The sequence below is a fragment of the Dendrobates tinctorius genome, unplaced genomic scaffold (genome assembly GCF_039654945.1).
Source record: "Dendrobates tinctorius isolate UK_male_01 unplaced genomic scaffold, ASM3965494v1 ptg000039l, whole genome shotgun sequence".
Taxonomy (NCBI): Eukaryota; Metazoa; Chordata; class Amphibia; order Anura; family Dendrobatidae; genus Dendrobates; species Dendrobates tinctorius.
The window spans coordinates 9,691,724-9,713,603 of record NW_027361707.1 but is presented as its reverse complement, the minus strand read 5'-3'; the positions used below and the strand labels follow the sequence as shown (position 1 = coordinate 9,713,603).

Sequence of the window (21,880 nt, the reverse complement as noted above, 5' to 3'; positions counted from 1 at the left end):
AAATCAGTGTTTTGTGGTCGGTACGGACCTCTGGGAGGGCTCCCGACCGATCGACGGCCTCAGTATGAGGTGGGCGAGTGACACCGGGTCAGGACGCCCCCCGCAGGCAGCACAGCGAAGTGAGACTCTGCCCTAGGGCTCCGTTCACACACAGTTTCTTCAGGTGGATTTTTGCAGCAAATTGCGCAGAAAATTCCAAGCAAAAACAACGCTATAAAAACTCTGTAAATCACTTATGCCTGTCCATCTCAGTGGAAAAACGCGCCTGCTATGCACACTTTTTTCTTTGGCCGATCAACTGGAATCGATATTTCCCCGTTTATACACAGTACAAAAAAAAGACACCAAAAACGTGAGGTAAATTTTGACATTTTCTGTCAAAAAAAATCCACTAAAAAACCCCCTTGACTTCTAAACACCCCTTTATAAGCGAGGTGTCACTCATTAATTTATTAATGAATTTATCGTGTGATTCTCCCTCCTCTTCTCTGATATATTTAACGCTAAAGCGCCACTTTTATCACAACACTGAACACCTTGACGTTTATCGCCACAAACACAGCCCTAAGACTTGATTGAACTACAATTCCCGGCATGCCTCTGTTACTTCCCCACGCTATCCATCGCAGTAAGCGTCGGCGCATTGCATCTTGGGATTCGTAGTTCGCTTCAGGCGTATACTGCGGGCTTTTCTAACCTAAGCTTCTTTTTTTCTTCCCTGAAGGTGGCAGCAGTGAGCGCTCAGTAAGCAGCACGTTGACGTAGAATTGCGCTATGACGTGTGTGCGTAAGACGGGAATAGCTTTCCTCCTTGTGGTCCGCCATATTGGAGTCTAGCTTGGCTCCGCTCTGGTCGGTTGTTCGCTTCTTCTGCCGCCCTGTCATTTATCGTTGCGGCTTCTATCAGCGCTCCTCTTCGGTAGAGCTCCGGTGTGCGGCTCTCGGTAGAGCGGACGGTATTGTAGCGCAGATATGAGCCCGGCCGACGCCAAGAGAGGGGCGAAGCGGAGGAAGAACAAGCGGGGCGGAGGCAGCAGCGGCAGCAGCAGCGGCAGTAACAGCAGTGCAGCCGGGGACGTGAAGGCAGCGGCGGCGGCTCTGCGGGGACAGCACAGCGCGGCCGCCGGAGGAGGCAGCGCAGGAGCGGGCAGCGCGGCGGGAGCAGGCCTCATCTCCAGCACCGCGCCCGGGACAGAGGTGAGCTGCCAGGCCCTGATGCCCGGTGTGTGCCCTGGAGGGGGCACTGCCATGTGTCTCCCGGGCCAGGGTGGTGGGAGCGGCGCTCTTACCACCACTGACACGGCTCTTATTTTGTGGGGGCCACTTTTTGGGGTTATGCTAATGTAGTTGTCATGGTAACCATACCATCAGGGGGCTGGGGTCCTACTCCAAGCATCTTGGTTTTGGAGAACTGCAAGTCCCAGCTTTACCTGAGCATCTTGCTGCCTGTCCTGATGAAGGTTGCATGCGCTTTTTATTTTATTTTTCCAATTACCAGACTCGACCTTGAGTGGCGCCGTTTTGCTAAAATAATTATGCTGGCATTTATTCTTTTAAAGGGGATTTTCCCAAAAAAAAATCCTAAAAAACCCCCCAAACACTGCATTTGTCCCGCTTCCCAGGTCCTGCACGGAGTCTCTGCCGCTGCTCTCAGTGTCGTCTTTGTTGTTGTTTGCAGATCTGACGTCACTGACAGCGCTGCAGCCAATCGGAGGGCTCGGCAGCTTTTTAACTGTCTATTCTAGCTGAGCCTACTGATTGGCTGCAGCGCTGTCAACGTGACATTTATGCAGATAAGACGCTGGCAGCAGCAGTGGGAAAACAGCGCTGGTCTTGGGGAGGGTGAGCGGAGCCCCATTTTTCTCTTACACTTGAAAAATCACATTAGAGGTTAATTAAAAAAAAACCCTGTTCTTCTGCCTAAAAAAAAAACCAAAAAACTTTTGCATTACTCACCCTCTCAAGGCCATGCACTGACGCTCCGCTGCTGCTCCCGGTGTCTGATTTTGGCTGCAGTGCTGCTGACATGACCTCAAGACACTGAGAATAGCGGCAGACATAAAGTGACGGACCTGGGGAGAGAGAGTGCAGCGCAGGTTTTACCCCCCAAAACCTCTGAGATTAAATGGGATTTTTTTCGGTTTCACAAATCCCCTGTTCCTCTGCCTAAAAAAATAATGCATTACTCACCCTCCCCTGGTCCCTCACTGAGTCTCCGGTGTCTGATTTTGTCTGGAGTGCTGACGTCACATTGACAGTGCTGCATCCAATATGTGATCTCAGCAGCTGGAACTGTGTAATCAGGCGGAGTCACTGGGGAATGCTGATTGGCTGCAGTGCTGTCAACGTGACATCAGTGCTGCAGATAACACACTGATAGTAGTATTGGAGATGCAGCGCTGGACCTGGGGAGGATCAGTGCACTATTTTTTTTTCCACAACACCTGTGTTTTGGCTGGAGTCTTTCCTGAAACCCCTTCAGAGAGCTTGGTTGCTGCTGTCACTTGTGATTTTGAGTGTTTTTTCAGGGATGGGATGCAACTATATTTGCAAAACTTTTGGTGGTGGCAACTATATGCATTGCTGTGGGTCAGGGCATTGCCTGACAGAGGTGTAGTCCTGGTATCTGGATGGACAGCTCCATTATCCTGGTGGGTGGCAGAAAGGCTCCACAGCTTTGGGGGGGGGGGGATACGTTGACTACTGCAGTGCCTTCTTTCACTTTCTACTATATACCTTGATGCGATTTCTTTCTGATTTTAAGATCAATGCTTGCTGTCAGGAACTAGAATCCAGATCAGAGGTTGAAAATTCCTCGCTCGCCCAGCTGAGGGTTTGTTACATGTGAGGCTTCATTCACCTGTTATTTTGCTCCGTCACGGAGCTGAGCAGCGCAGATGGCTGGAGGAATGGGCATGATCACTGCCCGGCTGACCCCCGTGGACTATAGTAGGGTCTGTCTGGTTTTTGTATGGCGTCCTGACTCCTAATAGCACAGAGGTTTACCTAGACTTGATATTGTCTAACAAGCTCCTTGGTTGGATGAAGTTTTGGGGTCCACACAGTGGATGTAAGAATGTTTCCCTTTACTGACGTCAGCTAGTGATTATTTATTTATTTTTTGAAACAGCGAGAAATTGAATTCAGAAGTTTGTTAGAAGTTTTTATTGTGAAGTGATTACAAAAGTGGCAATCCCTTTAAGGATACGGCAATATGGTCGCTTGTAAAGCATGATGCTGGGAGGCAGCGTTGTCTTTTTCATGTCTGGAAATTCAGGCAGCCACATCTCCGAGTTAGAAGTAAGGTATTAATGCATTTGACATTTATAATCCATTTTTTTTTCTTGTGAAGAGGTTAACTATTTCTGTTGCTTGAACTAAAAAGATACAACCAACATTTTTCCTATGCCTCATTGGGGGACGCAGGACCATGGGTGTTATGCTGCTGCCACTAGGAGGACACTAAGTGAACATAGAAAGATTAAGGCTATGTGCCCACATTGCAGAAGGAATTGTCCGCAGCATTTCTGCAACTCCCCGCCGCGGGTAAAACGCATGCGGAATTCACACAAGCGGTTTTAGCTTGCAGAATGCTAGCGCTTTTCCAAGCGATCTGTAGCAGCGCTTTTCCAAGCGATCTGTAGCATCGCTTGGAAAAGTGATTGGTTGGTCACACTCGTCAAACATAGTACTTGACAAGTGTGATCAACTTTTTACTATTGATGCTGCCTATGTGGCATCAATAGTAAAAGAGAGGATGTTAAAAATAAAATAAAAAAAATAGAGAGATACTTGCCTTCTGTCGGCCCCTGTAGTCCCCCCACCTCTCAGCGATTCTGCCGGCAACTTCTGTTCCCAGTGATGCATTGCGCGAATGACCTCTGATGACGTAGCATCACGCGAGACCGCTACATCATCAGAGGTCATTCGCGCAATGCATCCCTGGAAACGGAAGTTGCTGATGAGGGTCGCAAGGACTCCGGGGGCCGACAGAAGGAAAGTATATCCCTATTTTTTATTTTAATTCTATTTTTTAACAGGAATATGGTACCCAGGGCATGGAGGAGAATCTCCTCTCCTCCAGACCCTGGGTACCATCTGCACATGAAGCGCTCACGTTACGCATGGTGGGCATAGCCACATGCGTAAAGTGAGCGTTTCAATGCAATCCTATGGCGGCGGAATCGCCGCGATTCCGCAGAATTAATGGCCATGCTGCGGATTTTACCGCTATGCGATTCCGCTGCGGAAAAATCCGCAGCATGGGCACAGCAACTGTGGAATCCCATAGGATTGCATGGGAATGTGTTTTATTTGGGGTTTTTAAGAGTTTCTGCAGTGGCGGAAACGCTTAAAAAAACGCAACGTGGGCACCTTAACTCCTCCTCTGCAGTATACACCCTCGTGCTGGTGAGTACACAAAAATCCCTATTTTGAAAAGTTAAGCTACTCCTGCAGACCTGTGTATGGTCTCCATTGTAACAAACCCTGTGTATAGCGTGATCCTGCAGTGACATGTAACTCCGTCCTTGCATATAGCGCTGAATGCACACGTTGCAGATTTTCCACCTGGAAGAAACGCAGCGTAGTATAGCGTCAATTAAGTTTAATGCAGAAATTATCTGCACATTGACCTGCCGTGCAGATGTTAAACCCCACAGTACGTCAATTCTTTATGTTGATTTTATTGTGGCCTTTCAGTCTTGTAGGATGACATTTCTGTGTGTGTTGTATGCGGAATAACAGCGGAGAATCTGCATTGAGTCCACAATGTGTGATTCTAAGATCTGTTTATCTGTTACCTTGGAATCACATCAGCCTGCCGGGGAGCTGCAGACACACATTGGCCAGAGAGATGTAACCAAAACTAGATTTGCAAAGTTTATTTGTTTTAATTCAGTTGCTTTGGAGTAAGTATACTAAAGAGTAAATTACAAGGGATGTACTTACTTTGCAGTGCAAATATGTGAATTTACAGGTCCTACAAATGTGGTCCTATAGATGTTGATAATGCAAATTATGAATGTAAATACTGTGCTGGTTTTTAGCTATGAGGAGCGCTGCCTAATGTGATTAGGGTGGACAGCAGGAGAGATTTGGGGGCCCAGAGCTCCTCTACATTGGTGTTTGGAAGAGAAAAGAGCAGCCTGTATGACTGGTCCCCAGCATGAGGGTTCACATATTTTATTTCCCCTTTAATTTACCAGTCTTGGGCAGCTTATTACCTTTGCCTTTATCCTTGGTGTCAGCGCTGAGCCTTCCTAGGGCTGGGTGTACTGGGTACAGGTATTTCAGGTCTTCCTGTCCCGATGTCTCTCATTTCCCTCTTTCTGCTCAGGCGCTGTCACTAGGTTGGTCACACATTTGTTTTCCAGATGATACATCTTGTGCTAATGCTCTGCAGCACGCCAGCTGTTGGCAAAACTACAACTCCCAGCATGCCCCGATAGCCAGCTGAAGTGCCACAGGTTGCTCACCCCCTGAGTCTGAAGTCTGGGGAGGAGAGTTGTGATTATGGTGCGTTAAGCCTCTGGTTGGAAACAAGCTTGAGGGATTTCAGCCCCCACCTGTTGGGCACTGATGTAGTGTCCTGTCCATAGACCACCACTGCTGACTGTAGAGTGAGCCTGCAGTTTAGCACTAGTAGAAATATTAAATTGCTTAAAAAACAATCCCCCAAATGTGGTCTTAGGCATGTTACACACTTCAGCTTTCTGGCGTCAGTTAAAATCCGCCAGTGTGTGAAAAAACGGATCTGTTTCCGTTTTGCGACACAGATGCCACCGGATCCGGTTTTTGTATGGATCCGCTTTAGTCGCTAGTGCATGAAAGTTAAAGGTAACGAGAGATTGAGAGAGAGATTTTTTGCTGCCAGGAAGGGATTTGGGGTTAAATACCATGAAAGGAAATTCTTCCGGGCATGCTTAGTATAAAAAGGCGGATCCGTCAATTAACGGTTGGTAACAGATCCGCTGTCCATTGGCGTCCATTATAACGCATGGCGGACAGCGATGGATCCGCTGTTTTAACGCACACAAAAAACGTTTCATTGTCCGTCCACTCAAGACAGTGGACACCAAAATTATGACGGACCCCTTAAAAAACGGATGACTATCCGTCAAAATCCGCCGCAATGCAAGTCAATGGGAAGAAAAACTGATCCGCCAAAAAAAGGCGGATCCGTTTTTTTTGCAAAACGGCGGATTTTGACTGACGTCAAAAAAGTGAAGTGTGAAACCGCTTTATGCTTGAGCATTGTTTTGATGCTCCTCCTATATTTACTTATATTATCCATTTATAGAATGCCAACATATTCTACAATGCTGTACACACATGTCATCCCATATTGATCGTTGGAAGCAAACCCACCCAAACAGTGGGAGACCATACAAACTTAGAGATGAGCAAAAAGATTTGCGCTGCCCTGATCCAGCGTCCAGTCTGGTCCTCCGTGGCAACCTTCCTACATCTTGCTCGCTCCATCGCCTTTGGACCTACTGAGTCCAGAGTGGTCGAGTCTGCTGGGCTTGGAAGTGATGACTGCCTTGGCCTGCCTGTCACCGGACTGGATGCCAGACCAGGGCAGCGTTAATGTTATTATGCCACATACACGGAGGACCCCTGTGCCATCGTCTGACTGTGGTTGTCCCTGCTAGTAACAGGAGGAATAAATAAGGCAAACCTTGTAAATGGCTGCGACGGACTTGTCCGCTGGGTTGGGTCCTAGAATCGTTTCACTGAATATATTTATATGCTTTTTTTCTTGGGATGAGAGCTAGTATGGACCTCTACTGCAGCCCCTGCTGGTGCTGACGCCCAGCTTTCCCTGGCTCCTGAGTGACACCCCTACATATTTATGCAGTAGTATCTCCAATTTTAGAGGAGATTGGTGGCAGCATAGATCAGGGGTCAGCAACCTGCGTCTCCTGCTCTGACAATATGCCCCCAGTGTCTCATGTGGGTTTTGCTGCCAGTCCAAGCAAAGCTGTGTAATGCAATCTCCCACCTACTCTTAATAGGTTTTTGTCTATTCACTTGATTAAGTTTAGGATGTCTTTGCTGTCACCGGTTCGAACGTGGACATTGGTGGCAAGTTGCTAGGGTGTGAGGCCAATGCCTAGGCATAGACAACCTTGTTACATATACAACTAATATACTGTGTATATGTATCTATAAATGCAGCACTTGGTAAATAAGAAGTAATGCATCTTATGTGAATCACTCGGTGCCTTGGGGTCCGGTCTCCAAGCAACTCCATGCTCTTCCTCCACCGCATCCGGCCCCTGATGAAGTCTGTGCACTGGCAGGTCGCTGGCTCCTTTCTGCTCTACTTTCTCTAAATTGCTGTTTTGCTAATGACTGAGCTGTGGAAAGTGCTGTGTCGGTGACATTTGCAGAGCCGGGAGGTGCTGTAGATACGTATGAATGTGTCTGCTGTCTGTCTTCTCCCGAGCTCTTCGGCTGCCGCTTATGTAACATCCATGTAAATAAAGCCGGTGGTTGTGTGAGGTTGTGATTGCTCAGCTGTTCAGCGGCTCTCCGATTCAGACAATTCCGCCGACATATCAGGAAAGGATGGTTTATGTGCGGATGAAGTCTAGATGTTGGGTGTGATGTTTACGTTTTATCCTTTTGTATGTTTTTATCAGAATCGCAGTTTAGTTTGCTCTTTGTTTTTTAAGCAAATTCACTTTCAAAACTTTTACATATTGTCATTTGTGTAAATGTTTGTCAGTCTTTGCACCTGTCACAGAGGAGCACTGGGAGGATGTTATGGAGCATTTTGCAAAAATGTGTGTGTTTTTTTTTTTTTTTTTGTTTTTTTTTATACTTCAGATGAGCACTTTTGTGAATCTTGGATTTGGCATAGATCATCCTGTTTTGTGTACACAGCTCCTATACATCCTGCACATGCTACTCCTACTCCATTTCTTCAGCCTCCTATTTTTTATAAATATACTTGAGGGAGTTTAAAAGGGTCTTCCAACCTTGACTATGTTGACTTAAGCGCAAAAAGCCCCCCAACTTTTCTCAAACCATAGATTTTCTCCCAGTCGGGTGGCTGAAAGTTTGGATCATGACTGCAGGGTCAGACAACTCACGGTTTGTAGTGCATAACTATGGCAACATAGTTTTGCATGAGAGCTGTATACACAGTTTTTTTTTTTTTTTTTTAATTTAAGTTAAACTAACAGCACAGTTACTTTTATCCAATGAATCAAAAATGTAAAAATAAATGATTTACAGTCTACATTCCCTATACTATTACACTGGATTAATGTAGAAAAATTAACAAAAATATATAACTTATAATAAAAAATGAAACAATTATTAGAAGCCGGACCGTTGCCGCCCCGTTATGTCCTGAGCGCTAGTATCGGAAACAATATGCACCTAGCCGTGCAGCATGTGGACCATAAATGCTGTCAAAATCTTTTCTTTAACAGTTCTGTCATCTATTTCTAGTGTAAGACTAAGTTCACACTGTTTTTCCCCAGAAAAAAACAAAACAAAATCATGTGTGGTCCTACTACTTTGAATATGAAAGCGACTTGCTGTTCATATGTTCTGCTTTTATACGCCTTCAGGCTTTCAAAAACTCCCAAGTCTTTGATTCATCAAGTCGATGAGGGGGCAGATATCCTGATTCATTACAAGGCGCGCGCTTCTTAATCTATCTGGTGTGTCTGAGAAGTTGTGGGCGCCTCACCGCAAATCTGACTCTAGTTAGTGACTGGAGTAAGATTTCTGGCATAACATACGCCATAGCTTGACTTGAATTAGATGAGCCGTGGCGTGTCGCCCCCTCTCGTCTAAGCTCTGCCCATTTTGGCAGAGCTGGGTGAAAGTGGCGTGAAAACACCAGAGGTTGCAAGGTTTTTATGCAGCCCAGCATTGCACTGAAATGTTGCTACTTGTTAAAGCGATTTACACCAGTGGGGCCCAAGTGTTTAACGTGTAAATTGTTGTTGTTCTCCGCTAGAAAGACACTACGTACTTGGGTATTGTATAATTGAATGGGAAAGCTAACGACGCATGGACATCTTTTCCAGCGTTTTTGCTTAAAAAAATGCTGTCGTTTTCTTAGCTTAAAGGATTTAATAAACATCTGGAGAAAAGCAAGAAGACCCTAAAAAAATAATAAAAAAAATAATTAAAATACACATGTGAGAAAGTGCTCAGGAAATTACCATTAAAGCCAAAAAAAATGAGGTTTGCAAAATTCCAGCGAAAAGAAGCGATTCCTGGAGCGTCTTCTGCTTAAAAAAAATAAATGTTTTGACTGTCAAAGAACCCCCCCCCCCTTTTTTTCTTTTCTTTTTTTTCCATTCATTTCATTCTAGGAATTGGGAAATTAATGGATCAATGTCCTGAAATAAAAAGAAACATGGAGTAATTAAAAGAAAGTAACTTTGCAATTTAATTTTTTTTTTTAAACTTTCATTCCCAAGGACACAACTTTTTAATTCTGTTGAATATTGTTCTTTGTCCAGGTTAGTGATAGCTGTAGGGAGCTGGCGCTTGCATGCTTTAGAGCAGGGATAGGGAACCTCAGGCCTGCAGGCCGTTTATGGCCCTCGATGACCTTTTATTCAGCCCCCCTGGACAGATTCCTGGGAACCTCAGTGCTTGGGGTCGGTAGCTGGATTTTGACGGCTGCCGGCGCGTTAATTTCTTTTTTTGCTTTGTGATCACACTCACGCAGTGTTCACTACTGATAGCTGAGACTCGTGCAATGAAAGATTACGTCCTGACACCGGTGTTAGTGTCCGGAGTCCGGACATATGTTGTGGGCGCAGTTAGGATACAATTGTATGGTATAAATATTCAGATGGCTCTTAGCAGGTAAATATTCCCCACCCCTGCTGTAGAGCCTGCAAACACCGCCCTGAAGCATCGGTGGCTTATTGGCCAAGCTGCACCCCAATACAATGCTTGTGCCTTATTAAAAAATATTACGGTGCTTGATAGGTTAGTAAGAAGTATGAGGGCATGACTTCTGTATCACCCCCCCGTCTCCATTATTGTACATCTAATACATTTGAATAATGAAAAATCTCAAATCTTTCTGCATCTGCAGTTTCTATTCAGAACTATGTGTCTCCTTGGTTACAGACTACGTTTCTTTGTAGTCTGTAACTATGGAGACACATGAAAATCGACCTAATCGTTTATTCCCACATTTCATAATTGCAGCAGATTTCTTTTTTGATTGATAATCCACTGCGTTTGTAGCAGAGTGTTTTGAGATTTTAAGGAAGCTTGTGCATATGCTGCTAAAAAGAAAGAAAAAAGGTTTGGAGATGTAAGAACTGTAGTTGTCGGCCTGTGCTGCTGACGTCTGTGTATATTTCGCCCTTTGCTGCAGACCGGCGCCATTAGTCGTAAATGCCGCTGAAGAATTCACATTTCCAAAGCGGCAATGTCTGAGAACGTACTCTTATCTTGAAGAAACCAGGTAGTGATGAGATCTGCTGCCTTGTAGGCTTTATGATGTACGCCCGTCCTACAGAATGGGCGGATATCTTATGAAAGTGTCACATAAACAAGGCTATGGCCCCAGGAGGTGAAAACTACTCTGCTTTTTATACACACTGGTCTTAAACTGGGGGTTAAGGGTATGTGCACACTTTGCGGTTTCTGCTGCCTTTCCGTAGCGTTTTTGGCTCTGCAGAAACGCAGCAGATTTTGCTGCGCTGTACAGTACCTTTATTTCCTATGGAAATAAAAAAAAAGCTGTGCACATGCTGCGTTTTTTTCCGCGCGGTTTTCAAAACGCAGCATGTCAATTGTTTGGTGCAGAAACGCTGCAGTTTTAGGCTGTGTGCACACGCTGCGGATTAGGTGCGGATTCATCCGCGCGGATTTTGTAAAATCCGCAGGTGAAACCGCAGGTCAAAATACCTGCGGTTTTACCTGCGGATTGCTCTGCGGTTTTGCCCTGCGGTTTTTCATCTCCTCAATGGAGGAGATGGCAAACCGCAGGAGAATCCGCAGAAAGAATTGACATGTCAATTCTTTCTGCGGATTGAAAACTGTAGATAATCCGCGCGGAAAATTCCGCACCGTCTGCACTGCGGTTTTTTATTCCCATAGGGAATCATTGTACTGTACACCGCAGCAGAAACTGCTGCGGGTCCGCAGCGGCCAAAACCGCTGCGGAACCGCAGCAAAATCCGCAGCGTGTGCACACAGCCTTACACCTCATCCATTATGAGGTGTAAACCGCAGGGCAAAACCGCAGCACTTTGTCCTGCGGATTTCCTGCGGTTTTCTCGACAAAATCCGCAGAGACAAAAAACTATGTGTGCACATACCCTAATGGGACAGTTATGGTTTCAGTGTACTTTATTAGAAAAATCTTAATTTTGTCTTAAGGGAACCTCTCACCATGAAAATGCCGTTCACTCTGCAGGCACCATGTTATAGAGCCGGAGGAACTCACTAGACAGCGCATGGTTTTGTGAGAGAAGATTCAGTATTGCCTGTGGTTTATTAATTTAATCCTCTACCCTTTGTGGGATTGTTAGTACAGTGGGCGGTCCGATCAGTGACTGACAGCTTCCTTTGTATAATTGTGCATACTGAGCGAGCTGTCAGTCATTGATAGGAACGCCCACTGGAAGCTGAAAAAAGCATCCCCCACAGTGTATGAAAAACGCGCCAAATTCCATGCAAAGTGCCCTAACTGGAACCTTTACTGGTAGAGGAACTAAATGAATTGACAGCAGCAGATTTTTGCATCATGTGTGGAATACTTAAGAGTGGATTTACAACTTTTCTGTACTGTAAAACCAGAAAACAAAATCATTGGATTTTCCTGCATGTTGGCTCATTAGCCTGCTGGTTCTGCTGAGGAAAGATGGTGGATTTCATCCCTGATGTTGCAAAGGGTCAAAATCCTCACAAATACAGTGTACGTTTTGAAAGATTTTATTTTTGCAGTAAAGTTTTCAGCTGTAAGTTGGGGAGGATGTCATCTGAATTTTGCAGTAGATTTAGTTGAAGATTGGCAGCAGCTTTCATTGTGTGCGCTGCATTTCATAGTTTCCTACCGGATTATGTGGTAATCAAGTCCTAATGCAGCATTGCTCAGTTTTCAAAGCATCACGTCACCTTTAAGCATCGTCGTGCAGTACCAGGTCACGGAGGGCGTCAGCGGTACTCTGGGGATGTACGGTACTCCAACAAGTACTGTCAAGTAGCAGCTGTGCAATTTTCACATCCAGGAGAGGAGATGGTTAGCGCTCCCTTTGTCTGCTGCCTCCTCCCTTCGGTGCTTAGGTGGGTGCAGGGCAAAACTACCCTTGGAAAAGTCTGAATGGTATTTTATTTTTTTTCTCATACTTTTCAGACTTGAATAATCATGTATATTTTTTCCTCATACTGTTCCGTTAATCCCTTTCTGCACAATTCCATACATTTTCCCACAGCAGTTTGCAGCTTTTAGTGCCTGGGATAGAGGTTTAACCCCTTTATATACTATGGTCATTATGGAATTATAACCCCAAAGTGTTTTTTTTTTTATTGACGGAAGCCATATATATCCATATATAAACCCTGTTTAGTTTGATCGCAGGTTGCTGGTGGGCAACGGAGGGTAGCCATGGGGCTCTCAGCCGCCATGTCTGTCATGTAATGTATCCGATAGGTGCAATCAGGTGGCCAAAAATTGGTTCATGAGAATGCTCAGTTATTGACTTGCGAAAATATTTTGGCTAACACCCAAGGAAATCACTGGCGATAACTTGAGAATGTATGGGGGGGGGCCAGAACGATTGAGCGCCATTGAATCGACCTGTTCTCATCATTAGGCCGGGGTCAGACTTGCGAGTGTGATGTGAGAAACGTGCCCATCAATACCCGACACTGCCGCCAGCACTCGTCACCGGAGTGTGCAGCTGCATGTATTTCTATGCAGCCGAACACTCCTATCCCGTGTATTGATGCGAGAGACTCGCGTCAGTTTCTTGCTTTGTACTTGCAAGTCTAACCCCAGCCTTACTAGTCAGCTCACGCACAGTTCGTACTCTATGTTCACATTGAGGATTTTTTTAAAAAAAATTGCTTTAGAAACACTTGAAAGCCTTTTCCTATTCATTTCTATTGTAAAAAAGTTTTTTCTCCTGCTTTTAATGAGTAACCTTTGTTTTAATTTTCTTTTTCCATAAATCAATAGTACACACAAAATGTAATCAATTTTTTTTAATAAATCTTATCAGAGAAATCTTCTTTCTCCTCCTGGACTGATCGTTCACTCAATTTATGGGTAAAATCAGTCTTCACTGGACACTGATAATATCATTATTGAGAGAGGAGATGGCAGTTGGTGCTTTTAGAATTCTATGGAGGAGGGAGGAGCTAGAGGAACACAGACATTCTGCTGCAAGTTCTCCTCCTGTTAACGGCAGTTACGGTTCTGCATAGAATGTTACGAGCACCAACTGTCATCTCCTAGCTCAGGAATAGGAAATTCTGTCTTCACTGAAGACACATTTTACCGCTAAATTATACATTTTGAGACTGACTGGACCAGTCCAGGAGGAGGGGAAAAACTAATTTCTCTGAGATATAGCAAAGTTTGATTTTTGTGTGATATTGATTTAAGAAAAAAAAAGTTTGATAGATGCTTGGTGCGGCTCCTGGTGTAGAGCGCTTCAATTTTGGCACTATCCAATAAAGGCTGCAAAATCGCTACCGTAAAAAAAATCTTTCAGAACGCTTAAATTCTTAAATGCCACTTAAGAAAACGTACCCAAAAAAGAAGCGTTTCCCTTTGAAACTTGTTTTCGGCTGCTTCCAAAAAATACCCAACGTTTGGCCATTTTTTATGCACAAATTATTTTTTCATGTATTCCCCTTTATATAGGCGTATAATAATAATCTTTATTTTTATATAGCGCTAACCTATTCCGGAGCGCTTTACAGTTTGCACACATTATCATCACTGTCCCCGATGGGGCTCACAATCTAGATTCCCTATCAGTATGTCTTGTAATGTGGGAGGAAACCGGAGGAAACCCACGCACACGGGGAGAACATACAAACTCCTTGCAGATGTTGTCCTTGGTGGCATTTGAACCCAGGACTCGTGCTACAAGGCTGCAGTGCTATCCACTGAGCCACAGTGCTGCCCTATGAGAAGGCATATGACTAAGTGCTACATGGAGAGCATGCTGCATTTGTGGGAGAAACCCTACACCTGGGAGATGAAGGCACAGCATAAAAAAAATAAATAAAAAAAGCGTTGGCTGTAGACAGAGACGGGCAGTGTATTTTTGACCTTTTTTTTTTTTTTTTTTAATGTTCTAAGGCTGTGTGCACACGATGCAGGTTTGCAGCGGATTTTACCGTGCAGAAACGTTGCATAGCCGCATTGTGGTGTACAGTAGCCTTGAAATCAATGAAAAAAAAAAAACCGCTGTGCAGACGCTGTGGATTTTTCTGCGCGGTTTTCCTGCGGTACAAAATCCGCAGCATGTCACTACTTTTGTGCGGTTTTCCACCTGCTCCATTCTCCAAATCCGCAGGGGGAAGTCCGCAGTGGAAAACCGCAAGGAAACCGCAGGAAAAATGCAGGTCATTTGACCTGCGGATTTCTCCATTCTGCACGGAAAAATCCGCAGGGCTAAAAACTCCGTCTGCACTCAGCCTTAAACTGCAGGCGCACAGTTAACTGTGACATCCCTCTTTGCCTCTGGATTTGCACCTCCTATTTAAAATAATATATATATATATATCTATATCTCTCTCATTCTTTGCTAAGACCAATGGGGCATGTCAAAAAGAAAAAAAAGGCTGCGGATTTAATTGTGTGGAAATGCCTTTGATTTGTAATCCACGGCACAGTTAATTTTCCACTGTGGATTTTCTCCAGTCTGCATTTTAGAATTCTTAAAAACATTGCAGATTCGGTCTATGGAAGAAAATTGCTCATCTGTGTTTCCCAATTGGAACATGTCTGGTTTATTTAACCATAAGACTTTATTCACGGACCTTGTGATTTCAGTGACACCAGCTTAAGAGGCGCTTTTCAGAGCCGTTTTGGAGTAAACTTGCTGCAAAAAAGCAGGTTTTGTTTAGTTTTTGTTGCTTTTTTTTTTGTTGCTTTTTTTTTTTTTGCTGTGTTTTTGTGGCTTTTTTTTGGCAGCAGTTTTTTCATGCATTTGTCTCTCGTATATGCTGATAGTTTATTGCAAAATAAAATCTATAAAAAAATCACTTTCTACTAAACGAGGCTTTGGCACAAAAAAACACAGCAAAAACTGATACCTGTGTTTTTGCGGCTTTTTTTTTCACTTTTTTTTTTCCCATCACCCTTTTTTTTAATGAGTGAAAAAAGTCTGAAATTGACATGCTCCATTCTGCAAAACCCAAGGTTTGGCACTAAATATGGAGGACAAAAAAAAGCAAACAAGCTGTGTGCGTGAGATTTCTGAAATCTCATACACTTTTCTGGTACTGTAAAACGCAGCTAAACGTTGCATAAAAAAACCCACGTGTGAATTGAGCCTTAGCGTGACAGTCGCTGTGAATGTGATTTGCGCAGCATGGAAATTGTATGCTGCTGATATTCACAACGGTTTTCACTCTTTGCAAATACATTGTAAATCTGCAGCGAAAAAAAAAAAGCCTCAGAGTTTGGTGCAGATTGTGTCGCAGATGTGTGAAGGTTTCCCTCTTAGATGACGTTAGTATATTGGGTAACAGGTGACGGGAATTTAGGGCGGGCGGAGTGTGGTAGTTACAGTGAAGTAGTAGGAAATGATGCGTATATACAGAACTTCTGCACTGGATGTGTATTTTCCTCCTCTTATTAGTCGGCTCAGATCTGTGGAGATGTTGGGCTGACGTATCCCTGATGACATTTCTATGGATGTCGTGTTTTCCCCCATTCATCTCTCTATCGATATCAGTGATTGGCCGACTCCTGGTCCCTTCACTGTGCGGTGTCCTGAAGTGTCCTTTTCCCAAGCAGGAGGCACGCTTGTGTCCAGGGCGGGGAGGAGGAGGAAGTGTTGTCTGCTCATTTACATGATGATGCATGCTCGCCCTGGCGGCATTCTCCTTTACCAGGTTGGGGTGACTTCATGCTATGCGGAATCGCACTGCTGCTGCTTTATATACGGCGGTCAGTCTTTACAATGTACTGTAAGTGTTTTATATTTTTTCGATATTGGAATTTTTTGCAGCTTTGGAGGAAAGAGGAGGTCTCATTAAATTGTCTGTCACTCCCAGTTTTTAATGAAACCTTCACTCTACAGGGTGGGCCATTTATATGGATACACCTAAATAAAATGGGAATGGTTGGTGATATCAACTTCCTGTTTGACACATTAGTATATGGGAGGGGGGAAACTTCAAGATGGGTGGTGGCCATTTTGAAGTCGGCCATTTTGGATACATCTTTATAAATGGCCCACCCAGGTGTATCCATATAAATGGCCCACCCTGTAGATCTCATACTACAGCTCCCAGGATGCCCAGACTACTGAGGAGCCCCAAGCTAGTCCTGAAATTGATTACTTTTGAGCCAAGACATTCATCAGCGTCTTCTGCGACCTCTGTTGAGCGCTCGCTTGTCCATATTCTGCATCCAGTGTATGGAGCCGTTACATACTCGGATGTTTATATCCAGCGAGGCGACTAATTTTCCTGACGGGTCTGGCAGAGGTTGAGCCTTGCAGATGACCCAAGAGCATGGACACGTCGAAGACTGAAAAAACTACTAGGCTAACTTTCTCAAGTCTGTCTTAAACTTTTTTTTTTTTAAAGGAAGCTAAAAATTATTTGGCGTGTCAGAAATTAGTGCGCCTGTGGATCTGGGTGGCCGCAGTTTATATAGCGGCGGCAGTCCTGACTTTAATGTGGTGATCAGCTTCCTCTCCTGTAGTTTTCAGCTTACTCTGCCTTTGACCTGATTTTTCGGAAGCGTCGGAGCACATTTACTAACGTCTGATAGGCAGCCAGCGCGAGCGTAAGGTGCATTTACACCAAACAGATCCCAACTATTGGCTCATGTAAATTTGGCAGATATATCAAATTATATATATATATATATATATATATATATATATATATATATATATATATATATTATATATATATATTATTTATTTATTTATTTTGGCATGGTTATCGACAGCATGTTGCCTTGTGTATTCGGGGTGTACAGGCCTTCATGATTATCCAGTGCCCGAAGGGCATTGCTCACAATGAAGCCGTCATCAGTGTGGGATGCGGCAGAGGACGTCCACTTCTCTGCCTTTCTGTCACTTTTCCAGTCTCTGTTACACCCTGCTGATGACTGTGACCCTCTAAGCTCAGTGGCCTCTTCCGTCTGACAACATCATGCTTGAAGCCTCGGAATGGCGAGGTCCTGGTGATCAATTGTTAGGTGTCATCTTGGTCACGTGATGTCAGTGTGACCAGCATGATGAGGACTGTTTAATACCAATTCTAACTGAGCCCAGAAATGTATTGGCCGATTCATGGATCAAACACCTGTTCAAGTTGTTCAGAAAGTACTGAGACATTAAACAGTTGAACATGTGCAATCAAAAGTTTAGGGACATTGCATTAAGTTCACCTGATAATGTGTGCATTGTAGGAACATCATGAAGTTTCCCCCTTAGTCTATTCTAATACAGTTCGTGAACTGGTATATATCAAAGGGCTACGGAAATGGCAGTGTAGGACAAATGGAAAAACCTGAGCTGTTGTTTGCCTGCAACGTCTGTGACTTCATGGGATGAGGGTCACATATAGGCGCAGATCTATTAGTAGTAAAGTGTGCGTTGCATGTGAAGAAGACTGTAATGGCAGCGTCATGGGACCGCTCCCCTCAGAGGGGCGCTGCTGCTGTAGTAACCCGCCACGATAGATTAAGCACAGAGGATGTCATCTGCTACATGCTACACTTATCACAGGATTGTGCACTCTGCATTCACACAGGTTTTTTTTGCCAGGAAAGCCTCTGCAGCACGCCTCAAACGTGTCTCAAGGCCTCCTCACCTGAAAACGGCCAAGTCTTTTTTTTTTGCAATATATACTAGCACAGTCTGTAGCTTTTGAACATGAGCGACAGATCCCGCTGCCTAAGGGTGTGTGCACACGCTGTGGATTCTGCTGCGGTTCGCAGCGGATTTGGCCGCTGCAGAACTGCAGCAGTTTTTGCTGCAGTGTACAGTACCATAATATCCTATGGATATTGAAATCCGCAGTGCAGACGGTGCGGGGTTTTCCTGCGGTTTCCAAACCGCAGGAAGAGTTGACATGTCAATTCTTTCTGCGGATTCCCATCTCCTCCATTGTGGAGATGAAAAACCGCAGGGCAGAACCACAGGCTAATCCGCAGGTCTTTTGACCTGCAGATATACCTGCGGATTTTACAAAATCCGCGGGGCCAAATCTGCACCCCAATCCGCACCGTGTGCACATACCCCAAGGGTATGTGCACACGGTGCGGATTCTGCTCCGGTTCCGCAGCGTTTCTGCACCTGCGGGTCCGCAGCAGATTTTGCTGCGTTGTACAGTACATTTATTTCCTATGGAAATAAAAAAATGCAGTGCACATGCTGCGGATTTTTCCGCGGTTTACAATCCGCAGCATGTCAATTGTTTGGTGCAAAAACGCTGCAGTTTTACATCCATTACATCCAGTTTCATCCATTATGAGGTGTAAAACCGCAGATAAACCGCAGGACTTTTGTCCTGCGGATTTATCTGCGGTTTTCAATACAAAATCTGCAGAGGCAAAAAACTACGTGTGCACATACCCTAAGGCTGCTTTCACACATCCGGCTTTATGAATCCGGCACGATGCGGCAAAATTTGGAGCAACTGGATCCGGTATTGTCCCATAGAGTTGTATTGTCGCCGCACCGTGCCGGATGGGTATGCGGCGCATCCGGTTTTTGCCGGATACGGCAAAAAGTAGCCGTCCGGCGTCTGCAAAAAACGTTCACTGCAACGTTTTTTGACAGCGCCGGACCGGTTTTTCTCAGAGCGCATGCGCGGAGACTCTGAGTCTCGTGCTGCTCTTTTAAATGTGGGCGCCACCGTATCCGGCCACACAGGCATCCGGTGTCTCCGGCACATCCCGGATCCGCCCCTACGACTTTTCACCGCACAGCGCCGGAGACACAAAGCCGGATGTGTGAAAGCAGCCTTAGGGTGTTTGTGGCATCACACCATTATGCTCCGGTGGAGCCCCAGCAGTATGGCCACTGTCCTCTTGCTGCTCTAAAGCCGCATGTCTTTAGTTTGTTGTCTAGTAAACACTTCGCTTGCAATGTGATTTGCATTTTTATTCTTTGTTTACATGAAGTCTGGAATAAATGTCTTCCAAAACATATCAAATAGGTTATCAAAATCAGATAGGTGAGAATGACACCCTCACTGATAAGCACAGCTGCAACCTGTATTGTGGCTGTAGCGGGGAGCAGCAGATCCACTCCTTTTTCATTCGAATTTGGTAAATCTGCAGTACCCGGCCGCTGCCACTATGCTGCTAACAGAGCTGTGCAGTACCTGGCAGCTGCCACTATGATGCTATCAGAGCTGTGCTGTGCAGTATCCGGCCACTGCCACTATGCTGCTAACAGAACTGTGCTGTGCAGTACCCGGCCGCTGCCACTATGCGGCTAACAGAACTGTGCTGTGCAGTACCCGGCCGCTGCCGCTATGCTACTATCAGAGCTGTGCTGTGCAGTACCGGGCCGCTGCTAACAGAGCTGTGCTGTGCAGCACCCAGCCGCTGCCACTATGTTGCTAACAGAGCTGTGCTGTGCAGTACCCGACCGCTGCCACTATGCTGCTAACAGAGCTGTGCTGTGCAGTACCCGGCCGCTGCCACTATGCTGCTAACAGCTGTGCTGGGAAGTACCCGGCCGCTGCCACTATGATGCTAAGAGAACTGTGCAGTACCCGGACGCTGCCAATATGCTGCTATCAGAGCTGTGCTGTGCAGTACCCGGCCGCTGCCACTATGCTGCTAACAGAACTGTGCAGTACCCAGCCGCAGCCACTATGCTGCTAACAGAGCTGTGCTGTGCAGTACCCGGCCGCTGCCGCTATGCAGTTGACAGCTGTGCTGTGCAGTACCCGGTCGCTATGCAGCTGACAGAGCTGTGTTCTCCAGTACCCGGCCGCTGCCACTATACAGCTGACAGAGCTGTGCTCTGCAGTACCACAAGTGATGTGTCTGGGACCAGCTTATAGGCAGGAGTTTCGGGTGTCTCGCCATCACCAATCTGATATTGATAACATATATTGGGGGGGGTGGTTTATTTTACAATTTTTCCATTTCCCTATGTGTTAAAAAACAACAACAACCAAATGAAAAAGAACAAACGCAGAAAACTTGCAATTTTAACACTGGCAACTAGGTTTTATACTAGACTTAATCTTCCTACTTTTCAACAGTCATTATCACAGGATTACAATAACAAGCTACTCTGCACTGTACACAGCAAATGATCCGCCACTTACAATAGGGGATGTCACAGTTCACCACCTTCTGCTCCTGCAACACTTCTATATACCGCAGATAACACAGGATCCGCCATTCACAATCAGTGATGTCACAGCTCACCACCTCCTCTTCCTGTACAATGACTGATTTTTAAAATAATTTTAACATAAAAAACTTTTTTTAGCAAAATGCTTTTTCTGATGAGATTCCATCTTTATTTAACCCCTAAACTCCTACTTGTACGTCCAACGTAGTGCCCCTCTCTGAGCCTGCATTATGTAGCCAGCACTTTCCTCCTAATAGAAGGCAGTGGAGCTAATCCCCGCCCGCGGCTGTTAACACATTGAATGACGCTGTCTATCTTGGACCGTGTCATTTGTAGCACGCAAACCGGACAGGTGTGCCCTCATACAGCGCTATTAACTGAAAAATAAAAATATATCGGTTCTCAGGACATGGAGAGACGAGTACGGTAATTTTCTATTTTTTTTTTTTTCTTACAAATTTCTGAAATCTATCGTCACCACTTGAAAACAAAGTTTTGATATTGCTGTATTTGTACTGATCTGGAAAATCGTATCTCTAAAGTCATTTTTTATTTTGTTTTTACAACATTCAATCCAATGTACTATACAAAAAAAAAAAAAGTCTAAAAAAACAATTGCGTGCTTGTCCTTTTTTTCTAGGACTTTGAATGGGTAAACCGAAAATTTCATTCAAAAGTATAACTCATCCACAAAAAAAACGAAAAATCCTCGTGGTAATAAAGTTAGTTATAGCTAAGAAGAAGGGGAGAAAAGAACAAAAGTAAAAAAAAAATACCCTAAATAGTGAATTGCTATATGCAAGATAGGTGCATTTTTTGCTTCATTTTTAAGGCATTTTCTTTTTTATGCGTTTATTGTTCTTGCTGATTCTCCACCCCCCCCCCCCCACTCCATTAACATGGGTGAAATCAGTAGCAAAAAATGTTTAAGAAACTGAGATGCTACTGATTTAAATCTGCACCAAATCTCCAATTAAAAAATGAGCAACGTGTGCATGAGACGTCAGGAATCTCATTCACATTGCTTGGCAGGTTTTGTGAAAGACCTGCACCAGAAAAATCAACAAATCTGCAACATATGCACAGGCACATAAAGAGAATATTCCTGCAGGATTTTTGCTATGTAATCTTATGTAGGGGCAGAGAACCTGATTCCAGCTATGTGTCGCTTGCTGCCGTTGTGATACAGTCTCTGTTTTCTTTGCTGTTTTTTCTAGCAGTGCTCAAGAATGCTGAGCTGTGTATAACCCCACCCACACCCCTGATTGGCTGCAATGTACAATATACACAGGAAGCTGCCTATCAGTGGTGGGGGCGGGGCTACACAAATTAACCTTACTAACATGGAACCTAGTCCT

General features: G+C 44.8%; 1 protein-coding gene across 1 annotated transcript in view; it reads left to right on the top strand.

Annotated features, from left to right (window-relative positions):
- Positions 1-737: 737 nt before the first annotated feature.
- FAM193A (family with sequence similarity 193 member A) overlaps positions 738-21,880 on the top strand; it is a 129,909-nt gene continuing 108,766 nt past the window's right edge. Inside the window, exon 1 of the mRNA XM_073574466.1 lies at positions 738-1,197. Within this exon, the coding sequence (XP_073430567.1) occupies positions 973-1,197 (225 nt within the window). The 5' untranslated portion in view covers positions 738-972. The remainder of the gene's footprint in view (positions 1,198-21,880) is intronic.